The sequence below is a fragment of the Anopheles arabiensis genome, chromosome X (genome assembly GCF_016920715.1).
Source record: "Anopheles arabiensis isolate DONGOLA chromosome X, AaraD3, whole genome shotgun sequence".
Taxonomy (NCBI): Eukaryota; Metazoa; Arthropoda; class Insecta; order Diptera; family Culicidae; genus Anopheles; species Anopheles arabiensis.
Genome location: NC_053519.1, coordinates 4,305,994 through 4,328,202, shown reverse-complemented (window position 1 = coordinate 4,328,202; position 22,209 = coordinate 4,305,994). Strand labels below are relative to the sequence as shown.

Below are 22,209 nucleotides of genomic sequence, written 5' to 3'. Positions count from 1 at the left end.
GCATCACGTTACTGACCTACGTTTTTTGGGGGGGAGTCTGAGCACTCCACGCGAGCTGTAGAGTGTTGTGACGTTGTGCGCTGTGTTGTATTGTTGCAGAAGGTTAAATTGTCTGCCCGCGCTGACCAGCCGGACATTTGATCCAGAGCATGCAGAGGGCCTTTGTGCCGGAACTTGGGGCGTAGCTGGTGCGTGCCTCTGCCCCACGAGCAGCTGCGGGCGCAGGGTGAAACGTGTCCTATCGGAACTGCCATTCCCCTTCACGCCGTCTGTCCGATTGGAGGATCTGGAGGCATCGAGTGACCTTGAGCCGGAAACGGAACGACCCCCGTTGTGCTTGCATATTATAAATAGTGGTGAGCGGGCTGCGCCACCCCATCAGTATCACGGCCCACCTCACGGAGCTCAAGGTGCTGGAGCAGTGCCGGGCTAGGTAGCTGCCAACATGTTGACTTATCGCGCTTGGTTGCTGTTAGCGCTGCTGGGCGCCCAGTGCGCGCTGATACTGGGCGCGCCCGCTACCGGCCACGGTTACGACACAAAGAGCTTCGCCCAGGCCTACCTGGAGTGTCTGCGGTACCTGAACATCTCGCGCCAATCGCTGTACGCGTACGACAGTGCGGCCGTCCCGCTGAACTGCGGCAGCAACTGTCTGCTGCGCTGCATCGGCCTGAACGCCCGCTGGTGGCACGACGAGACGGGGCTGAACGAGCGGGCGCTGGTGCGCTTCTTTCGCCAGGCGCCGGCCGACTCGCTGCTGCAGGCCCGCGCCTGCGTGGCCGACCTGCCCGCCCCGCCAGCCGACAGCTGTGCCGGCGCGTACTGGTCGTTCCGGTGCTACAGCGACGCGCTGGGCGAGCTGATTGCCCACCCGGCGTATGTGGCACCGTGCGGGCAGGAGATACGGCGCGCGGTGAGCGACTGTGCCACGATGCTGCAGGTGGAGGACGGCCAGCTGCAGACGTGCGTAAGGACGGAAACATTCCTACGGCAGGGCGACAGTGCCGCGCTGCTGCGGTGCGTCGTGCTGCGGCTCGGGCTGTACGCTGTCTCGACCGGGGTGCTGTGTGACCGGGTGCGGCTGCTGATGGACGCGGAAACGGCCGAACAGTGGACGGTGGCACGTGCCGAGGAAGCCAAGCGGTGTGAGGAGGACTTGCGGGCGCTCGGTGCGGACACGTGCGTCGTGGCGGCCCACGCCGTGGAGCTCTGCTACGGGTGGCCGGCGTTTGGCGAACTCTGGGCAGTGCTGAAGCAGGAGTACGGCAGCTCGGATGACGCGCTGGCCGAGGAGAGCGAGCAGGTGGTGGTTGTTGGTGCGAGCAGCAGCACGGAGGAACCGCAGGAAGACGAACCCAACGAGATTACCGCTGCCGAGGAAGACGTGGAGGTGTTTAAGTACCCATCCAGCCCCCGGTTCCGTGGATTAGTGATCGTAGCGCCGGAGCTGTACGCCGTGGATGCGACCGTTGAAGATGTGTCGAAATCATCAGAAGGCTCGTCCTCGCAGGATGAGGAAGAGAAGCTGCCTAAAGATGCTAAACCGACCCAACAGGAGCTGGCAGACGGGCAAGAGCCGGTGACGACTACGAACGGCAATACTGTGAAGCAATCCGCAGCCTCTACGGTATGTGACTTTACTTTTAAGATCTGGGTTATGGTGAACTACATGCTTGAATATATGTCTAGGCTCAGGAACCTTTGGAGAAGGAATCGAAAGCAACCCATACTGTTCAGGCACGTTCGGTATCTCAACACCAGCTGGATGCGGCTCTACGTAAGTGCACAAGTGTTCCTGCGTTCTTCCAAGTGTGAGCAGCGTACCTTTACCATCTTCTTCTTCTAGTGATTCACACGCACCGCCGCAGTCATAATGAGCCGGGGCGATTCGTCAGGGATGTCCACCCGCTGCTTGTGGATTTGGTTATGGTGCATGCTCCGGCGGTTGCGGCTGAACCTACGCCAACCGTTGAAACGCTTCCAGATGTGGCTGAAGAACAGCAAGACAATCAGATCTCGTTGTTTGATACGGATCTTGCTGCTAACAGCGCGGAACAGGATCAAGAGCTAGCACCACTAGCTGAGACGGTTGTGGAAGCTGAAGACGCGACACCTACCATGGATGGTGAAAGTAGTTCCAAGGTAGAGAATGCTGAAGATTCAAAGGATTCCGTTCAGGAGACGCTCGCAAAAGCAAGTACGACACAATCTGAAAACAGTGAGCAGTTGACTCTATCGGAAGCTTCTGGAGTTGAGCCTGAAGGTGCAGAGAGCTCTGCCCCACTTAAGGAGGGTGTTGATCAACATAAGAGGAGTACTGGAGAAGCTGAAGAGGCTGCCAGTCCGTTGGTAGAAGCAGATCCCAACAGCTCCAATGGGGCCACCGACAATCTGCTCCAATCAAAGGCAGGTGCTACGCAACCTGAGGATAGCGAGAAGTCGCCCCAGGCCGAAACATCTCGCACTGTTGTAGCTGAAGACACAGACTCCTTTCTGCAGCCTGCACAATCTGAGGCTAAGGATGAATCGAGTCCTTCTAATACTCTCGTACCTGAAGTACCAAAGAGCGCTGATACTTCTAACGATGAGCTTCTCCAACTATCATATCTGGATGCAAGTGTCGCTCAATCTGAAGCTAAGGATGAGCCGAGTCCTTCAGCAACTTCTAATACTCTCGTACCTGTAGTATCAAAGAGTGCTGATACGTCCAACGATGAGCTTCCAACCAACCTGGATGCAAGTTCAGGTCAATCTGAAGCTAAGGATGAGTCGAGTCCTTCCGAATCTTTCAATTCTCGCGCACCTGAAGCACCAAAGAGCGCTGATAATTCTGAAGATGAACTTCTGCAACCACCCAATCTGGAAGCTGCTCAATCTCAAGATAGCGAGAAGTCCAATACACTAGCTGCAGAAACTGAAAACAACTCTGAATCCCCCCAAGAGGACCTCACAGCACAGCCTCAAGAGATGTCGACTCCGTCCAGAACTTCCAGCACACTGGCCACGGAAGCAACCGGCACGGACGGGAAAGAAAACGATCCATCCGTCAGCAAGAAAGCGATCCACCCAAGCACTCTCCAGCGGCTGGTCCGAGCGCTTAGTGAGACCAACTTCATCGATACCATACTGTCCGCTATAAGTGCGAAGCAGTAAGGACGCACTTATCCACTGCATATGAAGTGTTACTGTAGTACTACACACGCAAAATAAAAATCTCCTCTGGGTTGAAACAAATGTGTGAACAAATGGGCAGCAAGAGTAGGTGAAGCGAGAAACGGAGTAGACAATGGCTCGGCATTGTACACATGTTGTTAAAAGTTTTGCAAAACCCGGCGTGCGGCGGTCCGCACCACCTTCCAGTGGGTGGGTCCTTGGGTCCGTCGGGCAGTAGATTATTTCTCCCCCGAATGGTATAGACTAATTTGTATACGATTTTACATTGTACATTGTGCAAAAGTGTCTGCGCACTCAAGCACGGCACGGCAGCACTGACAGTGTGGCTGGAGGGTGTTAGTGGTTTTGCCAGTTTGCGTTTTTGGCACACCGTGGTTATTTATTTATTTCGCTCGTACAGGAACTTCCGGAACGGGGTACGACGGGTGTCGGTGTTGGTGTGGTATAGATTCGCCTGCTCCATGGCAACGGGCATGGACGGTGAGTATGATGCTGTAATTGGTAATCCTGCTTCCGGGGTTCGATGGGAACGCCCGAGATACCGGGGCGGTAGTGTGTTGACGGTACGCCCGAATGCGTTTTGCACCCACTCTACGAGCAACGACCCGAAACTGTCCCAAGCAAAGGCTACCGGATGAAACCGATGTGCAGTGGACCGCACCTCGGCATTCCACAGCCCTTTTTGTCCGCTCCTTGGCCACCTTATCTGGATGCTTGGGAAAAGGTTCGCCGATGCCGATGTGAGAGCTTCCTATCGATGGGTTTGCACCGGAAAACCCGGAGCTGTGTGCATTTGCCCGCACCGAACGATACATCAATTATTTACACGGGCGCTTCCCCCGATGCTTCGTAAATTAAAATTGTCAGCTACGGCTAAGGTAGCTGCACGTACGATGGTGCAAACAGATCGTTCCCTGTCAGCCGTGGCAGCCGTAGGTACGGCGCCATCTAGCGGGAATTGGGCAGCACTCAGGTTGACGTTTGGTATCTGTGTTCGACGCTTTCTTCGACGTTGCATTTCGGAAGCGCCAGCACCGGGATCTGAACCGGTGCTGCTCATTAAAGTTTTACCGTAGAAGCGAGCGGTTTTTTTGTTGCTTCTTCAGAGGGTTTTGGTTTAAAACCACACACACACACACACACGCGCACACATGTCTGTGAGCAAATGCACCTTTCAGCCAGCCGCTCACTGCTCATTAATATTCCACCCTAGATGCACACCATCCACCCTGGGGAAGGCATTTGCTTCTGCCCAGTGGCTTCAACCGCCATGGCAAGGCCAGCAAACAAATGGTGTACTTTTGGAGGGGCAGGAATCAGTCGCCATAACTAGGAGATGCCCAGGCAAAACAAAAGCTTCCAGCTTCCTGGCGGTGTGGAACGACCGCAGCAAGGCAGATACTTGGATATCCTATTACAGGGTTCGCATTTTTTTTGTATCCCGATTCAACAACTAGAGGATGCATTTGTTACTGTAGCTGGGAAGAGTAGTTAGTAACGTTAAAATTGAAATACATCGCTTCTTCGTCCTTTTACTGACGTATAAGTAAAGAGTACAGGAAAGCAAGTCATTCATTGCGAAGAGTAGCTAATTAATGTCTATTACATCAGTGAATCTCAACATCAGGATATATTCTACCTACCATTAGATCCACCGATTTTTCTAGGCACTGGTGTTTTACTTATTTTTATCAAATGCAGCACTGCACTGCGTGATATTAAAATAACACCAATATGTTTTTTTTGCAATAATTGTTGAACTATCACACCGGGGCAATGGACCCCGGCTGGAGGTGTCGCTATGCAGAGACTAGAGAGAGTGCAGAGGAAGTTTACGCGTATCGCTATTCGTAGAATTCTGCACGGACATAATGCACCTGTGCCCTCATATTCTCTCCGCTGTCGTATGTTGGGCTTGATGGAAATCAAATCCCGGCATTCACACGCGCAGTCTTACTTCATTGCAAGCCTCCTGACTTCCAATATCGATGCTCCTTCGCTCCTCAGCTCCATTCCTATTTACGTCCCTTCTCGTCGTCTCCGCGACAGACCTCCCATTTTTATCCCCTCCCGCCGTTCTGTTTTTGGTCAGAGAGATCCATTTTTGAGAGCTTGCGCAGCATTTAATGAAGCTCATGATTTGTTCGACTACCACGTCCCCTTGTCCAGTTTTCGCTCTCGTCTTTCTGAGTCCTTGTCTCTATCATCAACCTCCCATCTTTAACACTTCCTTCTTCCTTAGTTTGTAAGACATATTATTGTGAAACCCTAGGCGGCTGACAATATGAAATAAATAATAATAATAATAATAATAATAACGAGTGAGTCATTTGAACGGATTAAACTCGTTATGAGGGGTTCCACTGTCTGCCGTATTGCTACATATAACGAACACTTGAGACATTTTTGGGATGTGATCTTTTTTTACAGATTCAAATGTTCCGAATAGTCACAAAATTTCGTTGATAATCCTCACATCTTCACATACATACTACATTTTTTCGATCTTAACGTCTTTTAAGGTCCGATCATCCAATTCTGAGTGTCAGTGTCCTTCTAGACCGACAGTACAGCGGTCTTTCTGATAATGGGATTTGGGTGCGGGCTTTCTCTTGCACTCGTAGATGCATTGCTCCGAAGTACTGCTGCGCGATTAGACGATCTTCCCCGTACGGCCATGAAGGCATTGGACGCATCTATCATCAAATATCGTGGTTTTGTTATTAACTTTGATCTTTGTTGTATTACAAATGTTTAAAAACATATTTCTATGCAATCAAACGCAATTTACCCAGGCACTCCAGAATTAATGAAATGGATTAAACCAAAGTTCATAACTTCTTCTACAATGAATTTCGATGCACTTCAATGCATCTGAGCCAGAGATATAAGAGTTATCGAAAAAATCATAATGAAGAGGTTTTTGTTTCATTAAAACTGATAAGAATGCCTCCGGCGGCTAACTGAGCTACAGAAAATATTTAATTACCGTGACATTAGAGCCTACTAAGGGTCAGACACATTTTAAATTGATTCTTGTACATTAAGGCAATTATGGAAAATTAAAAAGCAGTATGGCCAGGGACATGATATGAAGAAATTCAATAAAAACATGACGAGTGTCCGGTTGTGCTAAAGTAATGCGCTTGAATGGTAACAAACATGTTATTTTAACACTTTGAACTGAAAAATTCTAATCGGTAAGAGAAATCCACAGTGTGTGGAATAAAAGAATGGTGGTGCTATTTTAATATCGCACTGTGTAGTTATGAGTAACTAGTCATTTGTCACTAATAACTCATTTCCGATCTCTGAGTCAGCAAGATCTTTCCATTAAAGTGAAAACAACTCCACCCAAAACAAAACAGTTTAGAAGGCATTTGCAAGATTACTCCTGTAGGTCCCAAATTCCAAAAAAAAAAAACACACACACACACTCACACTTCCCTCTTCTCGACTATTATTAAATAATGCGAACGTCCTCGGACAAACGCAGAGTGGATGGCATAGTCGCAAGTAAGTGTTTCAAACCTTTTCACCAGTCCGCAAGTGACAGGCGCTGCCGGAACACCGCTGACGCGCACGGTGCAGATTACAGATAGTATTGTATCGTGCAGCATCGCCAGCTACCATCGCCAGCTGTCTGTCAGAAGGTCCAAAAATGCGTGCAGATTGAATTTGCTGATTGTGGGCGCCTGGCCCGACCACCACGACGAAAACAAAGCTGGCTGGCATGGCGCGATGCGCCAGCATAATTGGCCCATTGCATGTCAGATGCTGGCAGGGCACAAATCAATCACCGATGCTCCTCTTCCCTCCCTTCTTGCGCTCACCGCTTGGTGGCGTTATGTTTTGTTTGTTTGTGGTCCTTTAGCATGCTTTTCCGAATGCAGAAAAGAGGACGAGCGAGAAATCAAGGGCTCGCAGTTGTCGCGCTGACGTCTTATTATCGCACTGCGTTAGGATGTGTCGGAAGGCGCGACGGCCTTTGCGTTTAAAATTTGTCGTCCACCTTCAGTGCCGTGCAGCAGTAACGGGCGGAGAGGTTGCTACAATTATTTGCGATTTCCTCTCCACTTATCACTGCGACAGTTGATCGAGCATCGGGCAAGTTGAGGACCTATTTTTGGGTTTGTTTTTATCGTTCAGATTCCGGCCAAGCATGAAACTGCATTAAATCCACTGAATTGCTCTAGCGATAATGGGTGAGGTGGAGGTGCTGTCTGAAAGTGTTGCTGGAATTCGTTTGAGCGGTACCAGTTTCCGCACTTAGCGCATCCGTTGCCCAATAGTCGCGCGATCAGTTACTGCAGTGCTTTCCGCCTGTGTCAATCGCCTGTTCCTGTTTGGAAGGAATTAGCTACAGAATTATTAAAACGCTCGCATCTCGCCAACCTGTCCTATCCCGGTTCGGCAACACACACATTACGTTTTCCCTCTTCTTGGAGGGGGGGATGAGGTGTGGGTGAATGGAAATGTTTGGCTTAGCGCTGGCGAATGTGATGCCACAATCAGTATCCATTATTGAGCCACGGATTTTGCAGGCGACTGGCAGGCCCGCTGATGGCGCCCGATGGCACAAAAATGGCGTAGGGCTTTCCCATTCCCTCCCACAAACACACACACACACCCACCCACACATGACAGCCACAGCGTCATCCACCCCCCCCCCCCCCATCCAATGGATGCCATCGCAAATCTTCGTCCTTTTTGCCGTTTACCTTTGAACCGTTGTCGCCCAACCCCGGCGAGATAACGGGTATGGCCTGAGAGTGAAAAACAATGGGAAGAAGAAGAAGAAGAAACTGTAGAGAGAAGAAGAAAAAAACATGGCGTTTCGAAAATCAATCTCCCAGCCCCCAGCACGACCCTCCACAAATTCCATTCGCTGCCGCCGCTCCTTCTGTCTCGCTTTGCTCTGCTCGTGTTCGCTCTTTCTTTCAGCGAGCGCGCGTGTGTGTGTGTGTGTGGTTGTTGTTTTTCTTTTCCTTTTTCCCCAGCAGGAGCTGGATCGAAATAGAGTGAGGGAGAGAGAGAGAGAGAGAGAAAATAGAAAAACCCTTTAGCCCTAATGGCCGGTTAGTGCCTGGTGAAGATTTTACCCCGTGCCCGTTTTTCCCGCCCAGTGTGCGCTGTCCCGACCCCTCGGGGATGGGTTGGATGCACTTGCCGAAAAACTCGTACCATGGCTGCCATTATGTAGCAAGATCCCATAGATGCCCCCCGCCCCTGCATCCCCTACGTGACGGTCCTCTTTGTGACGATGGGAACGCTCCGTTGGCCTGGTGCGAAAAACACACGCTCCTGCTCGCTGCATGCATATAAACAGACACATACACCGTCGAGGGCTGGCAGTGTACGAAATGTTCCAAAAAACAAAAACAGCTTCTTACACCTTCGTAGAGCGGGAAGAAGCAGCACGAAACGTGGGATTGAGGAAAAGCGGAGAAAAACTGCAACCGAGCAGGTGAGCATATGGGGATGGAGGGCCGTTCCGTTTCTTTCCCGCTTTGCCGGCGCTTGCCTTGGGGTAAGGGTTAGGAATTTAAAGGAACGGGTATGGTAAAAAAAAACAACAACCAACACATCCTGGAAGCCTAGAGGAGATCACCGAAAAAAGAAAGGTAAGAAACATGCCAGCTGCATGGAAAGGTTTCAATTTTACGGTAATGGTGTGCGATGTTGCACTAGGACGTACGAGATGTACCTCTAGGAGATTGGGATTTAAAGCCCTTGTGTTGAAAAGATGTTGGTGCAGGTTTGGAAACTCTTTGTTTGCTAGCTGGGACACCCTGAACTACTCCTTTTTTGGGTGTCTTTAATTGTCCTTCTCACTTATCGAACTGTCGGAGAGCTCCGGTACATAGGAATTGCACAACTTCTGAGGTCTGCCAGAAGGCATTCCGGCGAGATTGATAAGACTTCACATCACACAAAACCCGAGTAGGAGAGAACAATCGATCCAAAAGGTCACCCTGGTGTCCCCGAGATGGCTTTTGCTCTCCTGCCAGGTCCATCGCAGCGCCGGGCGTTTGGTTTTGGCTTTTATGCATCGAATGGTTCGAATTTGCTGCTGCTCCGAACGGAAAATCGGAGCTCGTGCAAGAAAGGATGAGAGCACGAACGGCACCGGACGATGCGCGTCAGCTTCATTGTTTTTGGCACCGGTGCTGTTGGCGACGAGCGTGCTTTTGTTGGCTTCCGTAGTGCGAGCCAATGGTCGGGTGCGGGGGAGGGGGAGGGGTGGCGAGTGTGTCCAGCCTTTTTGGACAACTCAGGGTTGTGTGTTTGTGTGAGTGCGTTTGAGTGGGAGTGTAAGGGTCAGAAACCATGTGCAAAGAGGAAGCTTTAGCATTTCAGCCGACCGCTTACCCATCTCCTGGATGATTCCTGATTGTCAGAGCAGCAGAGCTTCCCGATTCCTGCAGCGTTTTAGAGCGTACGGTCCGGTTGGGGTAGGAAGGTTTTGCAGTTGTGATGGGTACAGTTGACAAAAAGCCGTTTGGAATCGTCTGCAGTCGTTTGGAGTCGTCCGGAGTCGGCCAAAATCGTCTCTCCAAAGTCGTCTGGAGCAATACTTTTGGGGTCAGGAATTTCCTCTCCGGCTCGGACTTCTGCTGACTCCGACCGACGCCGGACGATTACGATTCTAAACGACTCCAGATGACTCCGGAATCCGAAATTCTCTGGACGTCTCTGAATATCTCTGGACAACTCCGTACATCTCCGGGTGACTCCGAACATCTCCAGACGACTCCGCACATCTCCAGATGACTCCAACCAACTCCGGACCATCTCCGGACGACTCCAGATGACCCTAGTCTAGCTAACTCTGGACATCTCCGGATGACTCTGGACATCTCCGGACGTGTCTGAATATCTCTGGACGACTCCGGGCATCTCCGGACGACTCTGTATCTCTCCGGACGACTTCGTACATCTCCAGATGACTCCAAGCAACTCCGGACGACTCCGGCCATCTTCGGATGACTCCTGATGACTTCGAACATCTCCGGACAACTCCGGGCGATTCCGAACATCTCCGGACGACTCCGGACATCTTCGGAAGACTGCAACTTCGAGAGGAATTAGTGAATCCGTTTTGCCATAGTCGGAGTCGCATTAACAATATCCTGAGTTGGATCGGGATCGAAGATGCGCTCCAGAGAGCACACCACTAGTTTGCAGCCAGCAGTGACGGTACTACTGCACACTTCTGGGCAAAGAAAGCTGACCATGCAGAAGACAATTCCACCATCAGCTCCAGAGCGTCGAAGCAGTCAGGCGAGGGCATAGAATTGATTATTTGTGCTGCCCGGAGGGCCGTGTTGCCCAACACCACCGGTTGGGCGGAGGCAAAGGCGAATAAGTTTGGTTAGCTTAGCTTGGTGGCGACCAGCATCGTTTCATTACTGGCCCAGCGAGAGAACCAGGGTGAGAAACCCATCCCGGTTACGCAAACAAGCCAGCTTCGGGAAAGTTGGGAGCGTTCATCAATGGCAATCCCGGTTTTTGGGAAACGCATTCAGTTGGAAAGAGTTAAGGGCCGATTCGTCGGGCTGTACTTCAAAATGAAGGGATGAATGCTTCAAAATGAATGCAGATCCGTTACCAGGTAACTGTCGAGCATCTGTAATCGAGTGGGTAGGGAGTAAAAGGACCAATCCACCCCAAAACCAGACTTTACATTTGCGGGACTAAGGCAATACAGAACTCCACGCATTTGCTTCCAAATCCTTCGTTTTACGCCGGATGAATGATACAAATTGATACCAACAAAGAGAGAGAGGTAGATAGCGAGAACATGGTTGCTTTGGGTATCAATTTTGGAAGAACCCACGCCCCACGAAACCTTCTACTGACTGAGAAACTGTCTAAAAAAGGGATTGCGTTGGCTGCCGGTAGGGGCAAGTGTTACTCTTGCTCTTTTGCACTTCTGCCCACACTGTGTCCGCCTACCAGCTTTTTGCTCCTTTTTTGTGCTGAAGAGGGGAGGGGGGGAGTAGATTTTATCCTAAGCACAAAATATTTCCCATCCACCAGGCACCGCAGCAACAAAACCACACCGTTCCCGATCCTTCCGGGACACTTTTTCCGTACGGGTGGCAATGACTTTGTTTATGTTACCTTTGTCTGTACATGGCTGCGTTTGAATGTCTCTGTGTGCATGTCGCTGCAAAAAACACCGATGACTTCCAGCTTAACGGCGCTTTGTTCTCGCTGGCAGTGCCGGAGTGCATGTGGGCGCGCATACTACAACAAACTCCCCACCCAAAAATCCTCCCCCATCGCGCCAAAAAGGTCAACCCCGGGGCCGGGTCAACTGCACGCGCAGATGGAAACGCAAGGCTGCTGGGCGAGACAACAGGGCGCGCAAACTTTTTAGACTCGGTTGAGCCGAGATGGAAAACTGGAGCAAAGAAAATTCACCCCCGACAAAGAGGGAGGAGGGGGGGGGTACGAACAGAGCGACAGCCACGGGAAGATGTTACTATCGCGTATGCCACTTTTGCGTTCGCCGCAACGCTCGCTCTTGGAATGCCGCAGGGAGTGGGGGGAGGCCTCGGGATGGAATGAAAATTTAATGGAGCTCTGCCCGCCCCTCCACCCAGCGGCTGCGTAGCAAAATCGGTCCAATACGGTAGCGCGTTGCCAATTCGGGCCGGGGTCTTGTCGGCTGGTGCCGCTCCGGGCAAAGCCTCTAGGCGGTGCCTTTACCGTATTCCAGGTTCCACCGCCTTCGCCATCGATGCCACCCGGCAGCAACAAAATGGCTACCGGGTTTACGAACGGCCCGAACAATCCCCAGCCCGGTGCCTGAAGCTCCATCCCTTTTCGCAGAGAGGCAAAAATGGCAAACAAACAAAAAACCCGAAAGGTGAACCCTAAAAAACCCGCAGCACCACGCTAAAAACGGAAAAACGCAAACACACCACTGGGCAAAAGAACAGTACCTGTGTGTGTGTGTGTGTGTGTGTGTGTGTGTGTGTGTGTGTGTGTGTGTGTGTGAAAGAGAAGGTGCGAGAGGTCAGAAGTTTTCCCTTTCCGCGGCTGGGCCTCCCTTGCTGCGGGGAAAAGCGGCAGCAAAAGCCTCCAAAAAATAAGGGAGTAACGAGTTTTACGAGCCGTTCGGCTGCCCGGATTCGTCAAGGATCTGGCCGGGCTTGGACAGGGCTAATGGATGCCGGGTGGAGGAACACCTCCAATGTCCACCCGGTCCTCCCTGCTGAAAGGGGGGAAGGTTGGGAAACTAGGAACGCAAAAACGCATCACTGCACACAGTGGTGGAACGCATACGCAAGGGTAGGTCGGTTCTAATCCAACCCCCTCTCCCCCTTCCTTTGTCCTCCTCTTTACTATGTGGGATTGGAAAGTTCGAGACTCTCAGTATGTGTGTGTGTGTGTGTGTGTGTGATTGTTTGACCTGTCCGAAACTCCGAAAATCCCGTCCCGGGGACATCGATGGGAGTCGAAGAAGTTCGACAAAAGGGCAGCAACCGCACCACATAGCCATCGGTGCGCACGAACTTCTCGGTCTTTGGGGTGGTGGTGGTTGAGTGGTCCAGAAAGGATGTATTACAGCAACGGTACATGCAATCCAAACCCCCCCCCCGCCTCCCCTCGAGCAGGCATTGCGAGTGAACGAGACGGCTAGTGCGCACCGATGGCGACCAGATGGCTGACAGCGCTGCACGCGACGAGCGGGAGGGCCAAGGAGGGAGCCTCATCCTTGGGCAGAACTTTCCCAAACCGGACCGGAACGTTCTTATCGTGTTTGCTGTGTTGTTTTTGTTGTGTGTTGACACACACACACTCACACACAAAATGGATCCTCCGCTTTTCCTGGATGCTTTGTGCGTCCTGTGCCGCACGCGTTGTTGGGCCGTGCATGTCTTTCCATTTGCACCAACCCCCAATAATCGGCCAAAAAAAAAAAAAAAAAGAAGAAGGGTAAATTGGCTCGAAGCAGAACATCCTACCGGACTTACCCACACACACACACACACACACACACACACATGTACGCGCCTGTTGGGCCCGGTAGTATATAGGGCCGCTTTGCGCTCTGTTTCAGAATACTCAATATCCTTCCCCGCCGTTTGCTTCGTTTCGCTGCGGCAGCGCAAATTCTAGGAAGAGGGCGGATGCGGGTTGTTGCTGTTGCTGGTTGGACAGCGAGTGCAGTTTTTGTCACCTCTCGGGCACCACCACCACCATCGCCACCACTCGCCATCGTAAATTGGTTGCATTGCGTACGGGTCAGGGCGCGAGCTGCGTATGCGCTTTTGCGCGTGTCCAGAAGCTGCTGCAGGCGCAATAGGGACGGCTAGCTGGTGGCGTGCTTACACAGCGTGTACCCTTCCCAGCGCTCACATACTCCCACACTGCGGCAGCGGGTGTGCGCGGGAAGCTCGCATGCTATCGTCAACACACACGTCACTGCGGGGAGAAGGCTGCATCCGGTCGATGCGGTCCGAAGTGCAGTGCATGTGTGCGCATGGCGCGCCTCACCGAGCCGGCCTGTGTGTGTGTGCGTGCGAGTGTGGGGCAGGATAGGTCCGACGCATAAACGGGTGCCTGGGTGGCGCCAGGAAGGGCAACGGCACACGGCACGACACAAAAACAAATCGAATGACGTTCCTTTCGAACGGGGAAAAGGCGGCGCGGTGCACATGATGATTGGGCAGCTTGAGCTGGAGTATGTGAGTTTTTCCCTCCGCCTCCCACCCCCCCAACCGTATCCTTGGAGCATGGTGGATCGATGCATGTCACTATCCAAACCATACATCACGTGTGTGTGTGTGTGTGTAGAGTGAAAGAGAGAAGGAGATGACTATGGAAAAGACGTTGATGGTGGAGAAAACGCATAATTTCTTCTCGCTAGAAACGAACCCCAAAGCAAAAGAAAAACAATGCACTAGAGCTGTGAGACGGGTGTACGAGACGAGTGAGAGAGAGAGAGAGAGAGAGAGAGAGAGAGAGAAAGAGAGAGAGAAGGAGAGGGTGGGAAAGGCACGTTACATCAGGGCAGGAGATGTAGTTGGCGTTGTGCCAAACGCCCGCCGTAACGATGATGACGAAAGCACGAAAAACCTTTTCCCACCCAGATTTAAGGTACGATGGGGAAAGGTGAAGAAGGGGGGGAGGAGATTCGTCCCTGTACCACTACTGCTGCGCACTACTTGCGTGCTCGGTGGGGGTAGTGGTGCGGGCTGTCAGTCAGCCAGCCGAGCGCAAGGAGCCGTTTGCTTCGTTTTTCTTGCGACGCGTTAGACGATCGGGTGCAACGGGATGGAGAGCGGTAAGGGAGGGAAATAGGCTATTCCTGCGAAACGTCACGTGAAATATACAACAACAACAACAACAACAACAAAAAAAACAACAAAGTACAGTAACAAACGCACACACGCAAAACAAAACAAAAAGGAAAGAAGCGGGACACAACCAAAACAAAACAAATCACCATCACCGGGTGGCACACGAGTTGATAGGTGTTTGGAAGGGATGTATTAAAATATTTTTTTGTAATGGAGTTTTTGGATAAACTGCACGATTTGGATAGCGGGAAACGGCGGCAGTGTACGATTGCAACTTTTAAAGTTGCCCGGGGAAACACTATGCAAAGAGCATTTAGATGAGTTGTGCTGAAACGCCTGAATGTATGCAAAGGTGCATTTGAGTTGGAGGTCTTCGTGCTCGATTGCTCCAAAAGGTAAGGTAACCATCCGGATTGTTATCATTTACATACTGGTAAATCATTTAAGGTCACACACTCTGTCACCTATCGATCAAGATATCAGATTCGAGCCAACCTATAGAGTTCAATATACGGAGGTGCACCGTTTGACACTTTCGAACAAATAAGACAAACATCGTCTCGAATATCATATTTTATAAACCATTCTCCTTCTTCTCCTTTTTCTTCTTCTTCTTCTTCTTCTTCTTCTTTTTCTTCTTTTTCTTCTTCTTCTTCTTCTCCTTTTTCCTTTTCTTCTTCTTCTTCTTCTTCTTCTTCTTCTTCTTCTTCTTCTTCTTCTTCTTCTTCTTCTTCTTCTTCTTATTCTTCTTCTTCTTATTCTTCTTCTTCTTCATGTCACTGTGAGGTTATATCGTTTTTTGGTTTCAGAGAACAGATTCCAGAATAGATAGGCCTTCGATACTTCTTCAGTATCACGTAACCGAATAAACAATCCAAATGAGGCTTGAACCCACAACGGGCATGTTATTCAATCCATACCAGTTGATGAGTGTACCACAGGCCCATTCCTAGTCTGTAATTGGTGATTAATATAAGATGCAAGATACGGCAAATGTCTATTGACTGAGATTAGTGATTTGCTCTCTAGATCGCACTTACGACTCCGATCCGACCCCGGCTAATGCCAATCCGTCAATCGTCGGGAGTGTACTGGAGTCAGGCGGAGTCGTCCGGGAGTCATCCGGGGTCTGAGTCGGCCAGAATCGACATTTCATTTCGTGGTGAATTTCTATTTTATTTTTTCACTATGCACCTGCACATCATAAACACTCCTTTCTTTCTAGGAATAGCAGTTTAAGTCGACCAGAGTCAACAGGAGTCGGAGATAAAATGCCTGACTAAAAAATATTGTACCGGTCGTCTCCGGCCGGCTCCGATTCCCGACGACTTCGACTCCGGACGACTCCGAATGACTCCGGACAGCTCTGGGTGAGTCTGAACAAGTCCGAATGACTTGGGATAGTTCCAGACGACTAGTACGACTTCCGGCAACTCCAACTCCGGACAACTTCAACTCCCGATTCTGTACGACTCCGGACGATTTTGGACACCTCCAGATGACTCTAGGCAATTCCGGATAGCTCCAGATGATTCCAAACGGCTCTGGTTTATGCTGGGTGGACTTACCTTCCGCAGGGTGGACCCAATGCTTATGCTCTGGAAATTATTTATTGTTTTGTTTCGCCCTTTTTATTAAAGCGCAAAATTGCATACCGACAGGGGCAGCTTATTGCAATGAACAAAACAACAACAAACGAAACAAACGAAAACACAGGCTCCTGTTCCACATACTTATCAACTCACTGTGTCCTTGTGCAGTCTATGTGCAACCCAAAACCCTCTCCGTCTCTGTCGCTCTCGCAGCCGTGTCAAAGGGCTGCATCTCGGGTGGGAAAACTCCCTCCCCCCCCCCCCATTCGGTGTGCTTTTCCTTTCGTACTTGCAAAACAAAGCAGAAAAAAACAGCACCTTCTCGACTCGCCACTCCCATCCTCCCCTTCCTCCCCACTCCCCCCCGCGCCTCCATCACCCCGTTCCACAGTTTTGAAGCCGATCGGCGATTCCAGATGCGTCCAGATCAAAACAAAAAAGCTCCCAAATTTTGCTTCCCACCCCGCCTTCACTCTCTCTCTCGCTCTCTCTCTCTCTCTCTCTCTCTCTCTGTCGTTCTCTCTCACACTGGCCAAAACATGGCTTTTCCTCGTGCTCGTTAACGGGGTGGAGGGCGATTGCACGAAAACTGCACTCGCCTCTGTCTCGCTCTGGTGCGCTCTTTCTCATCGACCCCCTACTGTATGTACTGCACCGCACTGTGGTGGCAGTGGCACTTGCGGCCGACCAATCAGCGCGCCCGGGAGGTGTGGCCGCGGCCCAAAGACCGCTGAGTGAGCACCAAAAAAAACGCAGCCACCGCAAGTGCAGCGCATCGCTGCTTTGTCCCGCAGTGCACGTACCTGCGGGGGCTGCACCCTGCGCCATGCACCCTATAGTGCATTCGCTCGCACAACACGCACACACGCGCGCGCGCCACGGAGTGCACTCACGCACCGGCAGCCGGGGTGGGCGCTTCGGTACCGTGGCCCGCGTCCAGCGCGCTGTGCGCCTTCCCCTACATTTTTATTTTCCCATTCACGTTCGGCTGCACTCAGCGTGGCACCCTTTTGGCAAGATGCAGTGCCGGGCGCACTCGTACACACACACACACATAGACGCTCTCTTGCTTTGTCTCTCTCTTTCTCATGCAACGCATGTCAGCTCTGTTGCACGCACTCGGACCGGGAAGGGTTGTTTTTCTGTTCCGTCCATCCGGGTGCATCTGAAAGAGCGGGTGGATTTTTCCTTCATGCGCCTGCCTCTCTCTCTCTCTCTCTCTATCACTCTCTCTCCCTTTCTCTCTCTCTTTCTCGTACTCCACCTGACCCCCCTCCGTTGCCACAGTGGGAAAGCTTTCGGCTAGTGTGGAAGCGCGTTCGTCTTTATTCACGTGGGGTGCGTTTCGTGTGTGTGCTCGTACGTTCGATTAGTGTTTTCTATTCTTTTTTCACCCGATTTATTTTCCATGTTTTTTTGGGAGGGTTTTTTGCAATTGCAAAATAAAATCACGACCCGGTTTGAAAGTGGAATGATTATCCTTGGCCAAGAACAAAAAGAAAAAAAAAAGAATAAAATAGAATAAAACACACCAAAGACACACCAAAGGTACAAAGAACAAAGTTCTGTGCTAATGTCTCATCAATGATTCGGCCAAACGAACGAACGAACGGAACGAACGGAAGGCAGTGGGAGGAAACAACTTACAATCCCTCCCCCTCCCCCTCCCATCCCGGGAAGCTTTCATCCACTGTTTGAAGGACTCTTGATCCTTTCCGCTTTGTTGTGGTTGCTTTTGTGTGCGCTGCTGCGTTTGTGTGGGAAGTGAGCCGGTGCTGGAAAATGCAATGGAAGGAAGGGCAAAGAAATTTGCCAATCAATTTTTGTTGTTTTTCTCTCTCTTTCTCTATCTCTCTCTCTCTCTTACTCTCTATTTTCATGCCTTTGTATCTCTTTCTCTTTTTATCTAATTTTTCTTTCCTCGTTAGTGCTTACATTTGTTTGTTAGTATTTTCTTCCTTTCCTTAAATGCTCGCTCGTTTTTATTTGGACACACACACCGACCCACAAAAAGTTCTGTACTTTATATAAACGAAACCAGAAAAAAAGACGGTAAAGCCCGTCATTTGTATCGAACAGAGGCTTAGGGTTTCGGGGGAAACACTTTGTTGGTTGCATTTTTCGCAATTTTACTTTTATTTTACTTTTTAAAATCGAAGAGTTTTAATAATATTTTGGACGAGGATATAGAATATATATATAGAAGTGAAGTGAAAAAAAATCTTTATTTTATCAAACAAACTTTAGCCGTTGCTCGCAAAGGCAACCAAAAACGTAGCTCTTTGTTCTGTACTGAATTCCGCCATGTTGGGCGGACGGCCCTTACCCGGTTTGAGCAGCGCGGATAAACCTGGCAGGCCAAAAAGGGAAGGAACACACACACACACACACACACATACACCCACACGTACGCACAAACGCATGTCGCAGCGCTGCCTTTTCGCCCCTCGGTTTTTGAATGTTGTTTTCCTTCCTTCCTTCACAAGGGGGTTGGTTTTTCCCTGGGCTGCAGCCCGCCGTACCGGGATTGGATGCGCAAACTGAAGTGCAGCGGTGCAGCTGTGCAGCCAACACGCACGCACACAATTTGGACGCCATTTTGTTGGCCGATTTTAACCCCCTGGCTGGCGGGCGAGATTACGTGCGGCCGGGGTTGATTGGGTGCGTTGCAGACGGAAATGCAAACAGGGGGCCCGGTGTGAGTGGTGAAGGAAGGAGGGGAAGAAAATTGTGGTCCTGCAAAAATGGCATCCAAATCTTATGAAACTGGCTATATTTTTTTTGGAAGGAAATTTTGAAGACACTGAAGTTGATACTTCGCACACTGCAGCCTAAATGTATGCAATCGGGCTCACTTAAGCTGCTTTTGCGACTGCGGAAAACGGTGTGAAATACAGCGGCAGTTGGAACTACAACAAAGTGGCAATGAAAATCTCCCTTCATTGATTTTGTGGATGGCTTGTTCTTCGTTTTTGTTGTAGAAAATGCTTCAACAACTTTTTATTCAATCCAATCCTTTCTCTAAATTATTATAGGAAAAATAAGGTGAATGGCCACGTGGAAATGCCGCCAAAGGGTAATGTTTTGTAAATTACGAGTGCATAATTTAATTTGACTACTTTTTAGCCGTCTTGGCAGTACTTCTTTTGCTGAGCAATGGATGCAATGTCCTTATTACCAATAAAAAGGACACTGCAAATGCATCTTTAAAACTCAAAATTAGCAACAGCAAGGATGCTGCACTAGCTTGAAAACATTCACGCCCGGTTTCAGCATTCGAACCAGACCAGAGAACTGTTTCGTATTGTGGAGCGGCAAAAAAAAAAAACCAAAAAAGAGTTCAAGATCATTCATCCCATTTTTGCCTTTTAGAAGGGGTTGCAGCAAGGGAAAGGCGAGGTGATGATGAGAAAGGGAGAAACTTTAACGCGCTCCCTGATCGCACGCTGTTGGGCAAAAGTTGTCCCCTCCCTTGCGTTACGTTTCAACCCACGCCAGCCCCAGAAGGCAAAGTTTTGCGCGGGATTTGTTCCAGGGATTTCGGTTTGGCTGGCTTGCAACCTTACGCTTCAACAATCCTTACCACCTGTGTGTGTGTGTGTACGGTAAAATTGGGTCAACTTTTAAGGAAAAATTAAAGTGCGAACTAAAGCATCTAGGATGCGTGCCACTTGAAAAGATGCTTGCCCTTTTTGCCATTTTGTTCGGCATGTTCCGAGTATCATCCCTGAGGTAGCTACGAATCTTCGCGTCCGCGTCAGAACTCATTAAAGGTTTTCAGTACTCGTTTTTTTTTTTCATTCATACAACACCGCTCACCAACTCCAAAGAATTGACTGAACCTTCAAACGGACACACACAGTACAGCGCACACAAAAAAAAAACCCTCAAGAAGTGTCGGTAATGTACTTCGACTTCTGGCGTCCACTCCAGACACGATTCGTGCTGCATTCGTTGGCGGATTTCGCGGAACACCCCGTATCAGTGCGCCGATCCCGAATGTATGCCTAATGACCAACCGGGATGGAGGTGGGGAGATGCCCAGGAAGGGTAAACGAGCACCAGCAGAAATTAAGTGGTACCTGTGGACAATCTACGCTTCCGTGCCAACCGTCCGGGACCGGGGTTCTGGGTCCCCGCACGCAGCCACCCGGTCACGTACGGTGCGGTTAATCAAGGTAATAGGGCCCTTCGTTGCGCCCGCTTGTGTGTGTGTGTGCTACAGTGTGTGACGCATGTTGGCAGATCCCGTGCGCCCTGCAGCTGGGACACTCTTTTGGGTGTTATTTTTTTGTTTATTGTGCTGCAGACATAAAGTTTGAAACGAAGTCGTCTTTTGCGGGTGGACGGTTTAGCACGTTACAATTTTGTTTGTGTGTGTGTGGGTTAGAGTTTATGTTGTACCTGGTATCTCGTTCATTGGAGTGCTCACGTGGCTTCATTCTGCTGTACTGCTTGGCCGGACGATAGGACGGAGCGTAGGACCCAGGACCCACATCCGGTGGCAGCCGCGATTCCTGGAGAAGACCACCCGACACGGCTGAACGCTCCCTGGCAGTGCCACAAGGGGTGGGTCGCGTCCCGGGTGAAGTTCGTGAAGTGATGATGGTGAGATATGCAAAACAGGCAGACAAACCCGGTCCCCCCTTAACCATCCCCACTCCTGCCGCGAAGAACTGGCCCACCGACAGGCAAAAGGGAAGTAGATGAAGCCAAAGAATACACACAGCCGGTGGCCACGGCGACGGATGACTGTCATCGGTGATCAAAACACACACACACACATGGCAAACCGGGAGTCTGCAAATAGGGTCCAGCCGTGGCCGGATCGGTTCTCCTTCCCGGAATCGCACGGCATCCCCCACCCTCACCCATCCTCTACACCGGTGCGCTATCGGGTTCGCTTCATCTCAATTATTTTTGCGTCATTATGTCTGACACGGTGAGTGAGCATTCACTCTTCATTTGGGCCGCGGGCTCGCGTGTGTGTGTGTATGTTGCATTTTTTTTTTTGGATTTGGTTTTGGTTTTATTCGCCATCTTCTTGCGTGCTCGCTCTCCCTCTCTCTCTCTCTTTCTGTTTTTGGTGGCCCATGGCATACAGGGGGTCCTGTGCGTATCGGGACACTAATCAATGACGCCTGACGTCGTAGCAGCGTGGTAACGTAGCGCAAACGTGCGACCGAGAAATGCAGCAACGTGCACGCAATAGGGCGAGGAAGGAGGTCGATCTTGAGCAGTTTGTTGCATGCTTACAAGCGGAAGTGACAGTCATTGGAGGGAATTGTTTTCGACAGAAGAATCAGAGCGAGATTTTTAACGTAATGTAAAGCATTGTACAGTAAAACATCATTTTCTTATTAGAATTTCAGACCTAATGTCAACTAAGAAACAGTTTGTAGGGGATTATTGGTTGCAATTCCAAATATAAGTTCGAGAAAACCTCATCCGCATACCTTTTTAACGGGAGTTGCGGGCTGTAGTGGTTATCAATATCAATACAACAGTTTGATCTTTGTGCAGAAACACCACACGAGATAATCATACACACTTGTCCTCATGTTTAGTTGACAACTAGGCTAGGAAGCAATCCAATGCATTCTTATCTATTTTGGGACATCGAGATGACGTTTTCATCATCTTCTTAATCGATTTTTAGCGAAAGAAACGGACAATTTTGTACAAAACATAAACTGTTACAATAATTTTGCAAAATATAGCAACACTTACATACGCTTCTTGGGATGTCGAGTGAAGAAGAATGGAATAATCGAGCAGCTTGGACATCAAACATCAATATATCTCATATATCCTTGGACCACTTAGCGGAAAACTCTATCCATATCTCGTCAAAGACACTCTTTAGCTATGCTTCTTCAAAACATTAAGATATCTTGTAACATCTCGGTATACCATGTATAAATATAAAAACGACAGTGATTAGATTTGTGCGACCCAACGGAAGGGTTGGACAGTTTTTATTCCTTACTAAAACGAACTCAAAGCTTTCCAAGATTTGCGCAAAATGGTGCTGACATTGAATAATTGTAGTTTTTACTCAGGGATACAGTATCACCCAGCTGACCGGTTCGAAGATTTGGGTGTCATATCGAATCTCAGCCAAA

The 22,209-nt window shown here is 50.0% G+C and overlaps 1 protein-coding gene across 1 annotated transcript; it reads left to right on the top strand.

The window, feature by feature from the left end:
- Positions 1–340: 340 nt before the first annotated feature.
- On the top strand, positions 341–3,234 carry LOC120906739 (nucleolar protein dao-5-like). Its single transcript, XM_040318638.1, has 3 exons — positions 341–1,627; positions 1,690–1,777; positions 1,847–3,234. Exons 1-3 carry the CDS (start codon positions 446–448, stop codon positions 3,151–3,153), a joined length of 2,577 nt encoding a protein of 858 aa, XP_040174572.1. The 5' UTR covers positions 341–445; the 3' UTR covers positions 3,154–3,234.
- Positions 3,235–22,209: the final 18,975 nt, after the last annotated feature.

Coding starts and splice junctions, on each gene's coding strand:
- LOC120906739 (XM_040318638.1), top strand. CDS start 446: ATGTTGACTTATCGCGCTTGGTTGCTGTTAGCGCTGCTGGGCGCCCAG. Junction 1,628..1,689: donor AGCAATCCGCAGCCTCTACG/GTATGTGACTTT, acceptor ATATATGTCTAG/GCTCAGGAACCTTTGGAGAA. Junction 1,778..1,846: donor CCAGCTGGATGCGGCTCTAC/GTAAGTGCACAA, acceptor TTCTTCTTCTAG/TGATTCACACGCACCGCCGC.